The 18,304-nt window shown below is 42.9% G+C and overlaps 1 protein-coding gene across 3 annotated transcripts; it reads right to left on the reverse strand.

Moving 5' to 3' along the window:
• Positions 1-618: 618 nt before the first annotated feature.
• plcd4a (phospholipase C, delta 4a) lies at positions 619-15,985 on the reverse strand. Of its 3 annotated transcripts, XM_031852175.1 has the most exons (17): positions 15,837-15,985; positions 14,469-14,519; positions 13,770-13,928; positions 13,134-13,362; positions 12,361-12,490; positions 11,977-12,208; positions 11,645-11,846; positions 10,760-10,904; positions 9,938-10,090; positions 9,000-9,167; positions 5,451-5,607; positions 5,063-5,179; positions 3,578-3,756; positions 3,353-3,485; positions 2,325-2,474; positions 1,687-1,806; positions 619-1,306 (listed from the first exon to the last, which is right to left on the reverse strand). In XM_031852175.1, the coding sequence occupies exons 2-16, from the start codon at positions 14,491-14,493 to the stop codon at positions 1,715-1,717; spliced, it is 2,271 nt and encodes a 756-aa protein (XP_031708035.1). In that variant the 5' UTR covers positions 14,494-14,519; positions 15,837-15,985; the 3' UTR covers positions 619-1,306; positions 1,687-1,714. The 3 variants fall into 3 exon arrangements, with proteins under 3 accessions (XP_031708035.1, XP_031708036.1, XP_031708033.1); XM_031852176.1 differs by having other exon boundaries at positions 619-1,806; positions 11,645-11,792; XM_031852173.1 differs by having other exon boundaries at positions 619-1,806.
• Between the last annotated feature and the right edge of the window lie 2,319 nt (positions 15,986-18,304).

Here is an 18,304-nt window from a genome sequence, read left to right on the forward strand (position 1 = left end):
ATTCTACAATTAAAAAAAAAAAAAAAACACTACAATGTGCTATGCTGTACAGTACATATGAAGGTTTCCAAGTATACAAAAATAGACATATCAAAACACATTTACACAAACAGGTAATATGTACATACCATAAAATAACATCAGATGACACAAGACTACTCATGAGTACTGAGCAGCCTGTCACTCTTTAGCTGGAGATGGATGCAAATCAAGAGAGCTTCACTACAGTCACTTTAGCTTTTTCTGAAGGGCCGACATGCAAAGGAGTCTGGTGTTAGTGGAAAGAGCAGACAAGCAGCCGCAGGATGCGACTGGGAACACTGGGAGGCGTCATAATGTCCCAGAGCTTCAACCTCCAGCTGCTCCACTGCAGCTGCTCAGTGGACAGCAGAGAAGAGTAAACATAAGAAAGAGGAAGTGAGGAGGGGTTGCTGAAGTGAAGCGTGCCTTCTCTCAACGAAAGCACATTATGAAAAGAATCCATAGGCCTACATCCATGGCGTGGCGTTCAGATGTTTGTAAAGCATTCGATTTACAATTTGGTAAACTTACATTTGTGTTTAATCAATTTGAGAATGAACTATAAAAATGAAAAAATTTAAACTGTGGAGGGACGACGTTCTGAAACAGTATATTTAACTTACTGGTTCAGCCATTCCTACACCGGGTCCCTATGAAGCCTCTACTGAACTAATGTGCAGTAGACAGTGCAAATATAACCATTTCTTTAAATCAAAGGTGTGAACCAATAAACACCTGACTGACAGTTTCAAATCTGAGAAAACAGGATGATGTTTTTGGCCTAAATTATTAATTTTAATTTATTTGTTTTGCAAGTTGTCACCAGGACCTCTGTGCTACTCTGTATATAGTTCCAGCTGCTGAAGCTCAACATCCTCAACCCTGTGAAGAACACAAAGGTACATTTAAGGTGCATCTTCTTTTAGTTTATGGTTGTCTTTCAAGTCATTTCTGGTAGTGTCTAATAATCTAAACAGGTTATTTGACCTCTGAATTATAAACCTCTTACACTGTAAAGAATACTGTTTTTACACCTATGTTAAATATTTATGGTACTTTGAGATTTTGAGACAAACGTCTGTAGCAGCACAGAGGAACATGACTGAACACTATAATAACGGCGATATCAAGACAAATGTAATATTGTAGTATACTTTACAAACACTGTTCCCCCTCTTACATGTTCCAAACAGGAGACTATGATGCTGTCTGTGTAGCTGGAGCTTTGCATGTTGGCCACAGTGAAAGCTGAGGACTGTAGCGGTCACACAGTGATGATGAAGTGCTGTGGGTTAAAGGGAAATACTGACAGGATATACAGTATATACATCCTGATCCAAACACATTGGTGGCACGTTCTTCTCTACAACACAACATTTCAACAGAAACAAATACTTGTGCTACGGACACAGTACAGCAAACATGAGCAGCAAAGTTCAAGTCAATCACAGGGACAAGTTACACACACTATAGTGAGCAAAACAGAAAACATGCAGATCGCATATCCATCTGCTGCCTAAAGGACCTCTAGAAGATTTGGCATAATATTTATTCACATCAAATAAGAATAAAATACTAGTTTAGGAGCTATTAGTATTCTCTAAGGAAGGAATGACTCTACTCTCATAACTACATAACATGTGCCGGGGAGGTTCTTTCCAATACCTCTGTGTGTTCGGGAAGCCAAGAAGGATTAGTCCAGTTCCGTGATCCTGATGTGTACAAATAAGGAGGAAGGAGGAATACCGGTTCCATCTCTGGACAACAGGTGAATGTGACGATAACCTGAGAACACAAAACAGAACCAGAGGGATTATTTATTTCTTTAAGAGGACACACAAAGTCAAACGTGGAGCGGGAGCGGCAGCAGAACGGCAAACTTGGCAAATTTAGAAGCTTTCACGTGTCTTAAAAAAGGCGGTTGCTAACAAGTGTCTAAATGAGATTATGAGTGATCGTATAACATTATTTCCACATCCAGCAGACATAGAGCAACATCATCATTCATCTGGAGTTGTGTTTGTGTTCACCTGGTAAATGTAAGTCCAATGTAAACTCTCATTGAGCTCAGTTTTGGTCTCCACCATCTCCTGAGAAGAATACATGTTTAGCTGCTAAACGCTCCGCTGTGTTCAGCTATTCTTTGTGGGAAAATGTATATCTCCGCCTCTTTCATAACAGATTTCTCTGTGCAAGGTTGCGAAATATATATTTAAGGAAATTATAAACAGAAATTAGCAAATAATTTGACTGTAAATGTACTATGTATCAATGTGCGCTGGAAGTTAAAGAAGGGGCCTCACCTTGCTGCATGCAGCCGAGAGGGAGTGTGTACTGCCCCACAAAGTCATTTTTAGAGGTCTTGTCGTAGTCTTCCACCACAAAGCGCACCATGGCCAGCTCCGGAGTGTGGATGGTGAAGCGCAGAGTGTCATACCACACCGGGTTGAATCCTGCACAAAGGACAAATCCTTCAACATCAGCGCGCATGCTGCAGAGACAAGTCCTAACTATGTGTGGCGCGACACCAAAGTGACCCATTCATCCATTCATCATCTCCACCAGGAGGATCTACGACCGGTCACATGCGTGAGTGACTGAGAGTGCAGGTGTCTGTCCATGGCTAATTGGCAAAAACGGCAAAATATTTTGTGTGTTTTGAGGTGGGACAGACAGCAGTACCAGCATGGGAGCAAAACAATGTAGTGCTGTGAACAGGGGCAGCAGTTAAATGTATTTTAGACACCTAAAAAAGCTTTAGTGTACGCTACGTTTAGAATATTTTCTGACAGAGTACTGAAGTAAAAGTTAAACTTATTTATACTGTTTTTGGAGATTTAGTTTTGGAGTCTTAGGACTTTGAACAGAGAATAAATAAGATCCACTTTCCGTTCTGTTCCCCGTTAGATTAAGATTAAGCATGAAATATTCTAAATATTTATATATATATATATATATATAGATTTTTTTCAGGTTGGTCTTTCTTTTAGGTGTCAAAAATACATTTTGTTGCTGCCCTTGTTCACAGCAGTGCATTGCTTTGCTCTCGTTCTCCTGTCTGTTTCTCCAAACTGAAGGCGTGCCGACCACCATAGGTAATATGCTGACTATGGATAAGTACCTCGTAAAACCACTAACAGCTAACGGAACTACAAGCACACACTCTGCTGAGTACATTGCTGCTAAACGGGCAGATAGCTTTGTGAGTTTAATTTATTTTTTGGCAAGATATTATGTGGTCTGTACTCTCTCCACTGAGAGCACCTTCCTAGTTCCCTCCTGCATTGATGTCTATGTAGGTAAGTGTAAGGGCCCACAGCCTCTACTGCACCATTGTTCTCGATGTATCTGGTCTCCTGCTTGGCCTGGTCCATAGGAACACCATGGATCTCCACTCTGACCAGAGGATCCACGATGGCATCCTCTTTGATGTTGACTTTGGGCAGCTGTTGACCACTGATCACCTTAAACACATAAATACGGTTTCCTCAATAAAGCCATGAAACAGCTATTAACTGCAGGGACACCTTTTTCTTACTTTGTTAAAGGTCTGTACCTGTATAGTGAGGATGACAGGTTGGTAGCCATCCCTTTGTTCGGGTGTCTCAGGGTCAAATCTTTTCTCGACCTCTCTCATGAAACTGGGCTTGAGGACATAGCCACAGCTGCCATTCTGACCAAACAGTCCGTCGTTCAGATCCATCCCCTCCCCGGCTGTCTGGAAATTCAACGCAACTGAATGAAATGGAAAAAAACAACAACAATGACTTTTTGACTCATGCTCTTGCCATTAAATTTAGATATACCATATTCAGGCACTTTGAGAGGATGTTGTTAATGCTGCACGGGGCTTGGATTTGTACTTCAATACATGAACAATACCGAAGGGAACATAACCATGCATAAATTACCATGAGTTTTTGTTTTGCTTCAATTTACAACATTAACCACATGTCTAAAAGAAAGAATTCCCTTGTCCCCAGGTGGACACTCAAAACGTTATTGACAATGCAGTTTAATTGTACGGGAACTTCCTTTTGCCCTCTACACAAGGACATATTAAAAGAGGGAGAGGTCCCAGGACGAAGCCGTGTGGAACTCCTGTTGGCTGCGTGGTTCAGACACCGATCCTTTCCATGTTCCCGGGAAAGGAGCGACTCGTCCTTTAATAGTGGAGAGGAGGATTTGGTAGTACACCAATAACCTTAGTCCACTGGGGATGACATGTCCTGTATTTAAGGATATGTTTCAATTGTATTATGTTCCTTTCCTGTGTCTTCTTTTATCACATCACAACTTATTTGCATCTGTTGTCACTGACAGAAGTCTAACCTATCAGCTATTGCCATGGACAGCGCCCCATGTTGAGAGAGACAGTTCAGTCAACTATGAGTCAATACTAACCGAGACCAAAACTGTCACTCCTCATTCTCTCTCTAATAGTAAACAGTTACACTAGAGCAAACAGTGAATTGAGATTTCTCCCAAACTGCGTTTGTTTTTGACAGATGACAAATTCCTTTCTAATCATAGTCTGTGTAAGTCTGCACAGAGAGTAGGGCAGAGTGGATCGGATGGGTCAACACAGGACCTTCACCCAGGAGAATGCTGTTGTTGTCCCGTATGAAACCAAAAGTCAAAACTGACATATTTAAAATGGAATTGAGAAGTTTAGTTGTATGGGAAGTTGCTTGTTAGCCATAATCTAAACTGCTTTGAGTCCTAAAGCCAGAATTATGCCTTGATATTATAGTTAGGTAGTTATTATATTGGCTATCTAGTGCTGTGGTGAGGTTCTATGTGACTCTTTCTGTTATCCAAGCCCTCAAACAGTCAAACGTTTTGGGAACTACAATTCTTTTTGCTGTAAATTGTATTGCCAAACTCGCCTCTTAACCCATTTAAGTGAAGAATAAATAATTATGCAAACCGTAGCCCCGTGCAGCAATAATAGTAAAAACAATACGACAGAAATGCAAATAATGAATGGATGGAGGTCTGCTTTAGAAAACAGTCAAGTCTGTATTTCAGTTGCAATCACCAATTTGGCACCCAGCATTCCACATTTCCTGAGGATTAAAATTGGAGGAGTCCGTTCGGAAGCCACTGGGATAAACCCGGGTCAGCTGCCGGGAGTTATGGTGCACAAACTCGGTCCCTGAAATGGAGATGACATCAGATAGTGAAAGTTGACAAATAGGGTTTGACTGAAGCCCCTGATACATAATATTGTGTCAATAATAAACCAGCACAAGAATGACTAGAGTATTAATTGCTTCACAAAATGTATTACTGCTTCTAAAAACTGAGACAAAATCTGATGTCGATAAAACTAAAATCTCAGATTACACTGTATTAGTCAAACCTTTGTGTTGACAGTACCTATCATAATCATGTAAAGCAGAGAGGAATGATGAGGCTGGACTCACCAGCCTCTCTCAGGTGCTTGCGGGCCTTGGACTCCGTGAAAGAGGCCACCTCATAGAACTTGGAGTGGATGCGGGAGTGTTTGAAGTTACTGAAGTGGACGCTTTTGCAGTAAACAACACAGTCGGACAGCTCCTTGGACAGACGCTGCTTTGACTTCTGTGGAAAAAGGAAGAGAGGGGATAAAAAGGTAACACACTGATTAATGCATATAGCTTATTATAACGTCCCATCATGAAATGGTTTTCGGAGGCACAGACAAATGACATCGTCCTCCTGACGTGGACGCCAGATCAGAGAAGGACCAACAATACATTTTGTTGTTACATTTGGAGAACTTGTTGGTAGACTTTATCCAGGGCCACATCCAGCTTATCAACCACTTGTGTTTGTCCCATCAGACAGCTGCCTATGTATCATTTTATGGCATAGGCTAAGAGATTAACATGGTACGTACTTGCTAGTCAAAACCGGCATCTGTCAGTGGGACAGAGCTGGCATGCAGCACTGGCATACCAATAGTCAGCAGGTGTACTGCATGCCAGAGTGGAGTGCTGTGTAGCAGTGGAGCATGAATGAAATACCATTTTTAATTTTAATGCCAGATATGCCAGATGATCAGCGGCGACATTCCACTAGTCAAAGAAGCATGCTGTTTAGTGCTGTTTTTTTTCCTCTGGCCACAGAAAGGATTGATTGCAGGTATTATTTGACTGGAGACATTTCGATACTACTCAGTACCTGGTATTTTGGTAATAGTGTAGTGTAGGTCTAGAACGAAGATGCAACTTAAAGAAGTTTCATAATTCTGCTCACTTGTAGGAAGAGGTCCAAACGCAATGACACAAAGAGGTATTTGAACATCTTTGGGTCGTTAACACATTGAAGTCACATGAGGCTCATTGAGGTCGACCCATGAACTGGCTCCGTGTAACGTCAGCTGACCCACCACCACGTGAGAGGGTAAACCCCGGTGATGCAAAGGAATCCTGTCATGGATGGAAGCACCGGGCACATTGAAACCCTGAGACAACCCCCTCTTGAATCGTGAAAGTGATACTCGACCACAATGCCAAGCAAAAGCAGGTGTGCTGCCAGAGTAGCTTCCATGACTATGAGATCCGAGGTGTGGCATCCCAAACAGCCCAATGACAGCGTAACCTGCAGAGCACCCCTGCATGCACGCCTGCCTGCTTCCACATGAAAGCCGATCCGGCTGCTCCACCTTCACCCATCTACCAGACAGCAAGACAGGTTCTGCGCAGACACCTACACCATCAGCAGGGGCACCGGCGAGCTCACATCGCTGCCAAACTCGCCGCTGGCCTCACCTCTCATGACCGTGTTGACAGGAGTCCCAGTGTGGTGTTTCATGCTTCTCAAATGCTTATCAATAAACATGACTCTAAGTGCCCAATGATTCCTTTTGCACACTTAGTTTGCCAGAGACATCAAGCGTTATCCTCTAATGCAGTATGCACTCAAGACTGTGCCATCAATATGAATCCATTTTACAGATACAGTACACACAGCAATCAGGGGAATAAAAAGGAGCAGCATGTGTTCCCTGTGATGCAGTGGTATGAAAACAGAAGGACAAAGTTCAACCTTCATCAGAGCTGGAACAAGAACTTTTCCCCCGGCCCAGCTTTCTCAAAACTCAAAATGAAAACCCAACTCATTGGCCAATGCAGCAACTTGCCGGAAGCTGTTGTGTTGCGTTGCAACAATTGATGAGCCAGAGCCCCCCCCACACAGGCCTAAAGTCCATCTGAACGAGGACGAGCAAACTCCACGTCTTGATGAAGAAAGCAAGATTCAGTAGAAAGCTCCAGAAAAAGCTTGAAAGTGGACCTTCAGTTAAAAGGTTCTTTGTCAAAATACGTTGATCCAGTCCGCAAATTAAGGTGCCTGATGCACATTTTATTTGAAATGATGCAATTTGACAAAAAAAGCCTCTGGACTTCGAGAACCTCGCTAATGAGTTTCAGTTGTACTGATACAGTATATAAGGGTTGGCTTTTTAATTTGTGTTTTAAAATGTTCAGTATCAAGCTGCTAGGTCAAATGACTGTTTGATTTGTTTAGTGATTTATTAATTATAAGTATTTTAAGAACCTCTGTTAAAATGTAATTACCCAGTGAAATATTTGCAACAGTTGATACTTGATATCACATTCTAGCCCTACTTACATCTCAGTATTTACCAACAGAGGTGATTACTGACTGCAATTAGTACTGTTCAGGGTATCAAATATCCCATTTTAGAGGAGACCGTACAACCTTCACCTGCTGAACTTAGCCTAGTTTGGCCCAGCATGGCTTGGTCTTGGTCTTGTTTGACAGTAACTATGAGGTCCTCTTGTTCGTCCTTCTCTATCTGTCGTGTCTACTTGTATATGTGACTTGTCCAGTGGTGGAAGATGTGTTTCCTTGAGTTAAGTAAGAGTTGATGTGTTTGTTTAAGTTTTAAAAGTTCAGATCTGGATGACTGTGGGTCACGAGTGGTTGACAGTGTTGAATCCTCGTTCACTCTTTCCTCCCTGTGTCTTTCTCTGCTATCACAGTGTAAACAGATCACCATATCTAACACCCAGAGTCTGCTCCCTGCCCTTAAATCCTCTGTATTTTTCATGAGGAATGACAGGAGTTCTTGCAATCCTTGTCCGCTGGCTAAAAAGGCAACCAGATTTGTGGGCATCCCTGAGAGGCTTCCTGCTAAACGTACACTACCAACACACACCAAAAAGATAGACATATTTGTCATGTAGTCAAGTTGACTGTTATGTGCTAAAGTAAATGTGTACTGTATGTTGTGTTTAACAAAACACAGTTACAACAGCAGCGAAGTTTCTGTATTTCCCAGCTAATCAGCGCAGGGCAGAAATGTCTATAGGCTAACAATAATTTATAATTTAATCGGCTACTCATGACGTAACGAATGGTGTCCCATTTCCTGGGTAAGGATTTCAACCACTATCCCTCGTGGATCCGTTCTGAAGGGCCACTACCCAGTTGAAGGTACTCAAAGGGAAGGTATCTGGGATTGAGCCTTTGTCAGTGCATTGATGAATACAATGAATGGACGTACCAGAATTACCTCTTGGTAAATAAAGACAAAGCTGAGGTCCAACCTGCCAGAGCTCCTAAAAGAAAGCAGGTTCAGTGGCATTGGTTTTGAAGGAGGTGAAAGTCATTAACTGGTCTCAGAATGCTTCAGGGATTCAAACAGGCAACCTTCTAGTCCATCCCACAGTTGTAAGTCTAAAGAGTTTAGTAAATAACCTGGACTGCGCTGCAAAAAAACATTCTACCAACTGCAATCAACAAGATGCATTTAATCTGCCCTCATTTTGGGTTAGTCAGCTTAATCTATTAAGTGTTCTATTCATACATTGAAATCTGTCTCAATGTTGCATCATCAGCCTAAAAAGGACGGAAATAGAGGATCCTGCTTCTATACCAGGCTGGTTCATCAGACTGTGTATAATAGGGTGTCTGGGTCTGAGGCCTAACAGGTGTACCGGCGTGTGCTAAACAAGCTGACCTACCTTTACCCTGCGACAGACACTCTCGCGGTGGAGGTTATCTTCGTTGATTTCAGCCACCTCGTCTTCATCGCTGACCTCTCCGGTCTGAGAGTCCTCCACCATCCCGTTGAAACTCTCCTCCAGACCACCGATTTTCTTTGCCTTCAGGAGAATCTTCCTCTTAAGATCCTGACAAAGAGATCAAATAAACCTTGGGTCATTTCACAATGTGTTCAACACAGATCATATGGCCCAGGAGGCTCTGACATGCTTTGGGGTGAAAGCGAAGGTGCCCTCTGACAGGCTCAAATCAAAAAGGATCGGTTTCAATTAAAGAACAGAAATGAGCTGCATTTAAAAGGCTCTGTACACCCACAGATTTTCTTTCAGTTCTTCTTGCTAATTAGATAAACAAGTGCAACATAACAGTTTTGAGACATAACTCAATGAATACTACTTACATGTATATACTGGCTCACACAGTAAAGGTGATGTAACGTTGTGTGTGTAGGTGCCTCCAAGTCTTCATCTGCAAGTTTACTTCCAGGTTCATACGTTTTTGTTTTGGGTTTCTACTGGAACGTGTTTACAAGTTTAATGTAAAAAAACCACTTTCTTTTTCTCACACTGTCTGTCTGAAATGCTTCGTTTTAACGCCTCTCTAGGAAAAGCCCAGTCTGCTCTGATTGGCTTGCGAGAAAAATATAGTGCACCTTTGCAAAGGTATAGTTCTCAAGCTGTGGCCGGTACATTCTAATGAATGTATTCTCATTCCATGAGCCTGCATCGCACATCATAAGGGGAGCCAAATCTGATTGGCTTGTTGAATCACATGTTTTCTGATCTAGGTAGCCTGAGAAAACTGCGATACCGAGTTTGTGGGTTAGTAGGCACTCCAGATACCCAAATGTAACCACGTAGAGTGGAGTAGGGTTGAGACATTAGACTGCACTGCTCACCTCAGGAGATGGCAGCCCGACGGGGGCCTTGCCGTCTAGTGTGCTTTTCAGCAGCTTGTCACCGAGGATGTGGTTGAGGTGTCGGGCCATGACTCTCTGTTGCTCAACACTGCAGTGGTTCTCGATGGACAGGATGACTGGATATTCCGATATCTGGGTGGGGGAGAGGAGGGGGGATGAAGGGAGGGAGTTTGTAATTGAACACTGGAGAGCATTATCATAGGGAAAGCTAATACGCCTGCTGCCATATACCTGTGGGTTGTGGCTGGCTGGTTGAAAGACCTCAGACAAGGGGTCATGAGGCCTCAATATTCACTGAGGACAGATGCTCAGACCCAACAGGCTCTGTCATGCATGTTCACTCTGGCATGAGGCTGGCACTCTAGCAGATCCCTGGCTAGCTGACTTCATAGGGCTTTCACATGATGTCTTGGATATCATTGCACTGTTGTCCTCCCTCTCATAAATGTACAATGAGAAGCTGAGCGATTTGTTGATACAGCTTTACTAGACAATCAAAGCAAAAGCAATTGCAATGCCAGCAAGAGGGGATTACACCACATGCTTGGTATACTTGAAAAAGCCCCATTTGGACCAATGTGATCATCTCCCCAATCGGGCTGAGGGTGTGAAAAAATGTCTTCAAAAATAAGAACTATGTTGTTTACCACATGATCCACTGAAGGACGAGTACATCAGAAAGCCAACATTCAGAATATTGCTATTTATTGCAAAGCTTACGACTAGATGTTTTGATTGATTCACATCCACTTCTACACTTCAGCAATCAATTGAGTGATACAACAAGACAGTGGATGCTACCTTGAAGGCATAGTTGCTCACTGCATTGACTACATCCTTGAAGAGTATCTTGGAGGTGAAGGTGTGTCCATGATAAACGATGGGCTCTCCATTGGCACCATCCCAGCAGTCCACTTCCACACACCGACAGCCACGACTCAGAGCCCTGAGCAGCAAAACAAATTGCGTCTTTTATTCATTATATTATCTTTTTACTCAGGTTCACAGGATGGCAGAACATCTACTGGCCACCAGTTGAATTCATTTGTTAATGGCATTATCAGACTTACGTTTACAGCTTGATTAATTTCAATGAATCACTTAGGAAGAATTGGACTTTATTCTGTTGATGAATTTTGTAAAATTAATGAATGGTGGAAGATAAATGCAGGGCAATGTCTCAGTGAAGCTCATCACCCCTGAGAGGAACACATTAGGTAAGGGATTTGCGCTGATGGAAATCTATAAAATTGGTTCGTAAGTGGATTTGGAAATGGTTAGGTGATAGTTGCAGTGGCGTTCCTTTAGTTGTCCTGCAATCAATTATAAGTCTCCTTTTATGATTTCCCAGCAGATTTATGGATGTTGGTGTGCATGTGGATACCAAAGATACCACTGTCCCTGTAAAGGTTAAGTTGTGCTCTAGGACGCAAAATGAATTAATTAATAATTAATTTGAAAGGCACTGAAAGATTCTTTGTGGAACCAGAAATGGTTCTTCTATGGCATCCCTCCGAAGAACCATTTTCGGTTCCAGGTGGCACTTTTATTTTAGGATTTCTTTTAAGTAATCTTCCAGCACCAGTTACAGTATTCGATGTGCAAATGCACGTTTTGCTGTTAGTGGGCACTTATTGTGGTCACTGGAACATCCCAAAGACATTTCCATCGGTTAATTTCCATCACCTGATGTATCCCTCCACACTGCTCTGCCCTCGGAGCTGGTCCTCCATCAGGTAGGTGTTGTGGGAGGAGGAGATGAAGTAATGGCACAGCGGCTGGCTCATGTCCTGGAAGACACCCCGCCACTGTGGGTTGAAGATGGACCCCTCAGCTGAGCCGAGGTACATCAAGAAGCCGTCAAATGTCATGGCATTTAGCAGCTTAGCTGGAAATACAGCAGGGGTGTGTCAGACCCTCCTCACATAGTGCTGGCACCCAAACTTCAGTACCAAGTGACAGGCCTTCACAATAATCGTACACCATGGTTCATTATATACAACATACAGGCTGTGTACCTGTGTCAGACGGCTCGTAGCGCTCAATGAGCTGCTTGGCATGCTGCTGGATGTCAACCCCGTCCAGCTGTTTCTCTCTCAGAAAGTCCTCCAAGTCACTTTGGGATAACTTCTGGCCATCAACCGAGTACTCCTGGAAAACCTTCAGTACATCATCCCGCTGGGTCAACATCTTGTAGAAGAGCACAAACTCATCGTCCTCCAGTGTACCCGACTGGGACTTATCAGCCATCTGAGAAGAGAAAGGATCATGCTGTTGCTGTATGGATAAATGCATCACAACCCAAGAGGTCTTACAGCGGCCATAGAAACCAAATAGTAGATGTGGAATGCTTCAATCACAAGCGAAACCATAGTTTAGGTATTCAGCTCGAAGGCTCTCACTGTGAAGAGACGGTGAGCGTGGTGCTCGTTCATGTCCACATTCATCATTTTCAGTAAGTCTTGCACTTCCTTGAAGTTCATCCTGCCATCGTTGTTCTTGTCTGCCTTCCTGAACCAGTCACCAATCCATCTGGGTAGGCCACTTCAGGAGTGTCACATTCAATAGTGGCTGAAAAATTCTAAGAGCTTTGGAAGAGATACTTGATGAAGACTGACACACTGCACAATCAACTTTACTGTATATTTACTCAGTTCTTTAATATGTATCGCAGTTAAGCTCTGACTGTATCAAGAACCCAAAAGATGCATTTAACAAGAAGGTGCTCTGGGAACCATTTGTACCAATTTTCTATGTTTTATTTAATTTGATCTAATGTTTTCAATCTCACATTAATTGTTGGTCTTTGACAGGAAGTGAATGTGCCCATTGTCCAGCCTGACCTCCACAGCCTTACCTTCCACCTCACCACATGACACACTACTTTGTACACTGGCACTGAACATCGGCACTGGGAACAAATCATGAGGTGCATAATCTTTCAATGTGATCATAATTCAGAGGATGCTGAGGTATCAATATATAGTTGGCAGGTGGCCATGAGGTGTGGGGAACTCCATGCTACAATGGGGATACAATTTATGATTGCAATTCAGTCTTTATTGACTAGTTGATGAGATTTAGTCCTTTTGCTAATGACCACAACTTTGGTTGGACTGAAAACCAGCAAACACTTTGAAAGCATTGATGACTGAAAACCCTGAGTGAAAGATACTGGTCAAGTTTCTCCCTCTCCCCCATGTTCTCCAGGTTCTCGATCAGCTTCCTCATGCCTCTGATCCAGGACTGCGCCTCCTCGGCTGACTCGGTCACCAGGTCCAGGTTGCCCCTGCGACCACGGAAGACCAGTGTGAAGCATCGGTCCGCTGGGAACTCATCAGCGATGCTGAGCAGCACCTCGGACTGGTGTCCATCTCGTATTGCCTCCACATCACTTACTGAAACTGGGCACAAAGACCAACACAGAATAGAGACCTAATTATATTAATCACATTTTCTCAACTGGAAGAGCACCCTGAACAGCATTTTCTCACTTTTTATCTACTGGAAAGGCTCCCTGGAGGGTGTCTAATCACATTTCCTCTACTGGAACGTCCCAACTTCATCTCGTTTTCTCTACTAACAGGGAACCCTAGAGGGCACTACATCTCGTTTTATACTAACAGGGAACCCTAGAGGACACTTCATCTTGTTTTCTCTACTAACAGGGAACCCTAGAGGGCACTTCATCTCGTTTTATCTACTAACAGGGAAACCTAGAGGGCACTTCATCTCGTTTTCTCTACTAACAGGTCATGTCTTAATGTTTGACCAGAGAGGTCCATCACATGAGTAAATCATGTGGTCTTACATGTGGAGTGAGTGTTGCCAGCCTTCTTGGATGTGTACCAGATGGTCATACAGTCGTCCTGCAGTTTGAAGTAGCGCTGCTTCTTCCAGGTACGAGACTTGATTTTCCTCATTACCGTCCCCACCAGCATGGACTGGAGGTTGTCATCCCCCTGGAAGCCTGGAAAGAGAAGGACAGGTATACCGATTAGTTTTATATTGATAAGAGTATGATTAGATAGTATTTCCGCTCTTACAGCGAAATCCAACTGTTAACATCTCATTATTAAATTCATTACCAAGTTTAGGTTGCATGTTGCCTATACCAATTTGAACATGAAGAGTCCATTTCACATGCTATGGAGTACACTAAAAATCATATGTTCATGGAGTTTTCAATTCTAATCTTCATTTTGGCAGTAATTATGCCATTTCAAACATGGAAATGAACACTTTTGAATTAAGATTTGGTCAGACAAGCTCTATAAATAATGTACTATAACGAGTTAATTCAAGCTGTGAATCATTCTTTACGACAATATCTGAAATCTTACTTCATATGCACTGACTAGACTAGAATGTAAGTGTTAACAACCTGGCCAGTATCAGTCATATGTTGTTGTAACACAAACTCAAATGTACGTAGTGCACTAGTGGTGAATTGACACATGTTGTCCTCAGTCTAATATTTTGAATAGTAAACCATAAAAAACAGACTTACGGAGGCCAGACAGTGTGGAAGCCATTCGTTGTTGTCTCACACTTCTGCCATCTAAAGAAAAGAGGTTAGCTATTCATGGAAGTTTTAGACATTCAGACCTGATGGTAAATTCATCAGCGAAACAAATGATTATTTATTTGTATTTGACAGTCCACAGTCCATTTCAGGACTTTAACTACCATTCAACACTATGCAGTGGCCATCTTGTTCTTTATTTATTGCCACCAGAAGATGAGACAACAAATGCAATAAATAACAATGAATTATTTTGTAAGCTGTTCTGAATCTGGTCTTCTGAAGGCATCTGGATGCTCTGACATTTGATTACTGAGCTTTTTTTTTCGCTTTTTACTGGGACTTTGGGGAAATCCCTGCCAGGCCTGAGAACTAATCTGTAATAAATAGATTTGAATTATTCACTCCTGATTTAGACAATATGGTAGATTTATACATCTTAAGTAAAGCTTAGTCTACAGAGCCTTTTGCTGCAGAGAAAAGGCTACTTACATACAGGTACATTACAGCAGATGTTACTACGATGTTGTCCAGTGTTGCTGATGGTGTCACCACGCAGCTCGCTCAGCTGCTCTGGATGTTCTTTTGCTGCTCTGTGATGTTTTCACTGCATTCTCTGCTGTCCTGCACTTTTTGTTCTGTCTGGGTGTCGCGCTCACTAAGTCAACTAATCTCCCCAAATCCCTGTCATGGTCTCAGCATTCCTTTCACTAATGACCTAAACTAACTGAGTGCTGGTCCAACACGTGCTCAAAAACACCGAACGTCATGAATAATGTTCATTCTTATGTACAGAACAATATCGTTTGATCAAAACCACCTTTTCTCAGCCGGCAGTAATGCTATTATGATTGGCTAAGCTTCCACTGGGTCACTTGGCCTAGACAATAGATTCACTGCAGTAAATACATTACAATAAAACACAGCAAATACATGATATAGACAAAGAATACACAAAAACACACAAGATGAACTCGATCAGAAAGTCCAGGGGGTTTAGAATTGAAATATTCATTCAGTTCTAGAAGGACAACGGTGCTGTGTTTCTCTCACAGGTGGCACATCTAGTTTAAATAAAGTCAGAGATAACATGAAAATTTTGTCTGTTAGCAAACAGACAGATTAGCAATTCACTCGACAGTGTTGTCTGGTTTTCTGTCTCGTCCTACATTTTCCTAACGAAGTGTTTAAAAAGCCAAATTGTGCTGAATATTCCTATGATTTCTTCTTTTACTGTTGTCATACATCCGCACATATTGAAGGTCCAACTATCACTGGCTGTTCACGGAAGGGTCGTACCTTCATAAGTAAAGTAAAAAGAAGCCTTTTGTCATATTGCTGTGTGAGTCTGACCTGTTGCAGGATCATCCCTGAGTCCCGGTCGGTGCTGCAGAGCTGGAACAGATCAGATGGCCCGGGAGCTGCTGCCGTCCCTCTGCATGCCGAGCTGCAGTGATGGAGGACGACTGAAGCCAGAGTGTCCTCTCTGTGACGCTCACCTGGCCCCCTCCCCCCTCCTCCTCCCCCCCTCCTCCGGATCCCTCTCTCTCTCTCTCTCTCTCTCTCCAAATCCCTTCAGTCCTGTTGCTCGATCAGCTGTTTGGCCCCGCTTAGCATTTCTTACTACTCTGAGAGTTGTATCCTCATCACGTCCCGTGGACGAGGAGAGGAGGACGGTGTATTGGCAAGAATCTGGCAATACAATAAGCATCACGATACAGTTACCATTCAATATCTTGGGATTTCTTTTAAATATAATATTTGGGAAACTGTCATACATAAAGAAATCTGAGTTACAAATGTTGCTTTCTCTGAGCAGAGTGGTGCGCCTTGTGTCTGACCAGACCCTCCCAGCATCTGATCCAAAGACCCTTTATGTCCTCATGTCGGACCAGATCTGGTCCTGGACCCCCTCTATCCCATCAGGTGGAGGACCAGCAGAGCTCCACAGTGTTGTCTGTCCCGTGTAATGTTACTAAGCCGCACTCATCAAACTTTGATCAGGCCAGTTTAGCAGCAGGCCACGGGGACAGTACAGCAGGGGGGTTCGCCATCACATTAACAAACTGACCCCAGATCACCTCTGCAGTCATCGCTGACATTCCATCACATCCCAGCGGAGAGCTCACACTCATACGTTCAGAAGTTGTGAATATTAATATTCTCTCTGTGGTCTTCATCTGTGTTCCCTGCTCAGGTTCTGAGGCATTAATAATCCACAGCTTCAGATCAGCTTCCCAGCTCAGATTACACACAGCGAGCCAAGACTAAAATGGAGGGGCTCCCTCACAATGACCTCCTCTCAGGAGAGACAAACTACAGTACCCAGCAGCCACCTCTACAATAAGTGACCTGAAGTCATTTACACTACATCCACTCCTTAATGTAATGGCTTCTTCTCTGGCCCATTCTACACCCTCCCACCAAGTTAATTAGGACGTCTTCTATAACTTCCTGTTGGCAAACAAGAATACATCATCCCTGCAGCACTAATGAAAACATAGTTATGAGTGCTATATTCTATAAATCCCAAACACTGGACCATTGATTCCTCGTAATGGAGCACCAACCCACTAACCCAAGAACACATAAAGCTTCCCCTGGTGACTCCTGAGGACAGGGATGAAGCTCCGGGTTGTCCTCAGGTCCACTCACCCCCACTAGGCATCCAGCTTCTGTGGTTCCTGCATCAGAATCAAGCCTCATATTGTTACAACGGGTTAGCTAATTATATAACATGTAACATAAATATCAGAGATGAGACACAGCGGACACTGAGTCTAAACTACACCAAGATGGTACCTTTTTATTTTCTTTTGGATAATGCATTTATTAATAATGTTCCTCTCTTTTTCAGCACAAATAAAAAGAACACCCCAAAGCTTCAACCGCCCATCACCACCCTTAGAATTCTAAATACTATAATAATACTGCTGGAGAAGGCGCCAATGTTGATGTACAAACAGCTTCTGGTCTCCAGAACATTACTGAAATACTCAGATCAAGAACACAGAGGGCAGGGCTACTGCAGCAGAAGGAGGGTGCTCAAGCTGTTACTTGTGGAGCACCAATTTATTGTGGACGTGTAAATATGTTACAGAGCATGAGGCGACACATGTGAATGACTTTGTTGAGCTGGTCGGGGAGACACTGGCGCAGAGCTTCGCTGGCTCTGCACAAGAGGAGACGAACCCCATTTCCAAGTGCCCACACAGGTTCACAATATTGGGGGGGGGGGGTACATATCATATACTGAACATATTGACCTATGAACATTTTGACATCCTCTCTGTGGAAGCAGTCTGAGGTTTTGTCTCCAGACTGTTGGTCTCAACTACACTTCCTTCAAGAATTCAAGGCAACACGTTGGGGTCAAGCATTCCTTTAAATGAGGAGATTCAGAGTCATGATTAGTGTCATATAATCCACATTCTAATGTGTATGTCTGCATTAATACCATGATAATAAAACTATAGGGAATCATATGGACATGGATTAAATTAAGCAATATGGCATGTTGTGAGATCTGATGTATTTTGTTGCTGTGCGTCACAAACTAAATATAATGAGAATGTTACATAAATCATGTGGGATTGTGCCATATGAGGACTAGTCTCATGAGCATGACCAGCTGTGGTTTATGCAAAAAGCTGAACAAGTGAAGAGGCTGAACTGGTCTAAATAATAAGCTGTGTGCATATGATTCCTCTATCAGAGATGGGTAGATGTTATAGATTTCCTAGCAATGGTAGAGAATATTTCATTTTGGAGGATAACGCCTGAGAGGACAGATGCACCGACTGTGTGTAAGTGCCTCTCCT

Source organism: Anarrhichthys ocellatus, unplaced genomic scaffold (assembly GCF_004355925.1).
Source record: "Anarrhichthys ocellatus isolate YVR2014 unplaced genomic scaffold, GSC_Weel_1.0 scaffold12, whole genome shotgun sequence".
In the NCBI taxonomy this organism is placed as follows: Eukaryota; Metazoa; Chordata; class Actinopteri; order Perciformes; family Anarhichadidae; genus Anarrhichthys; species Anarrhichthys ocellatus.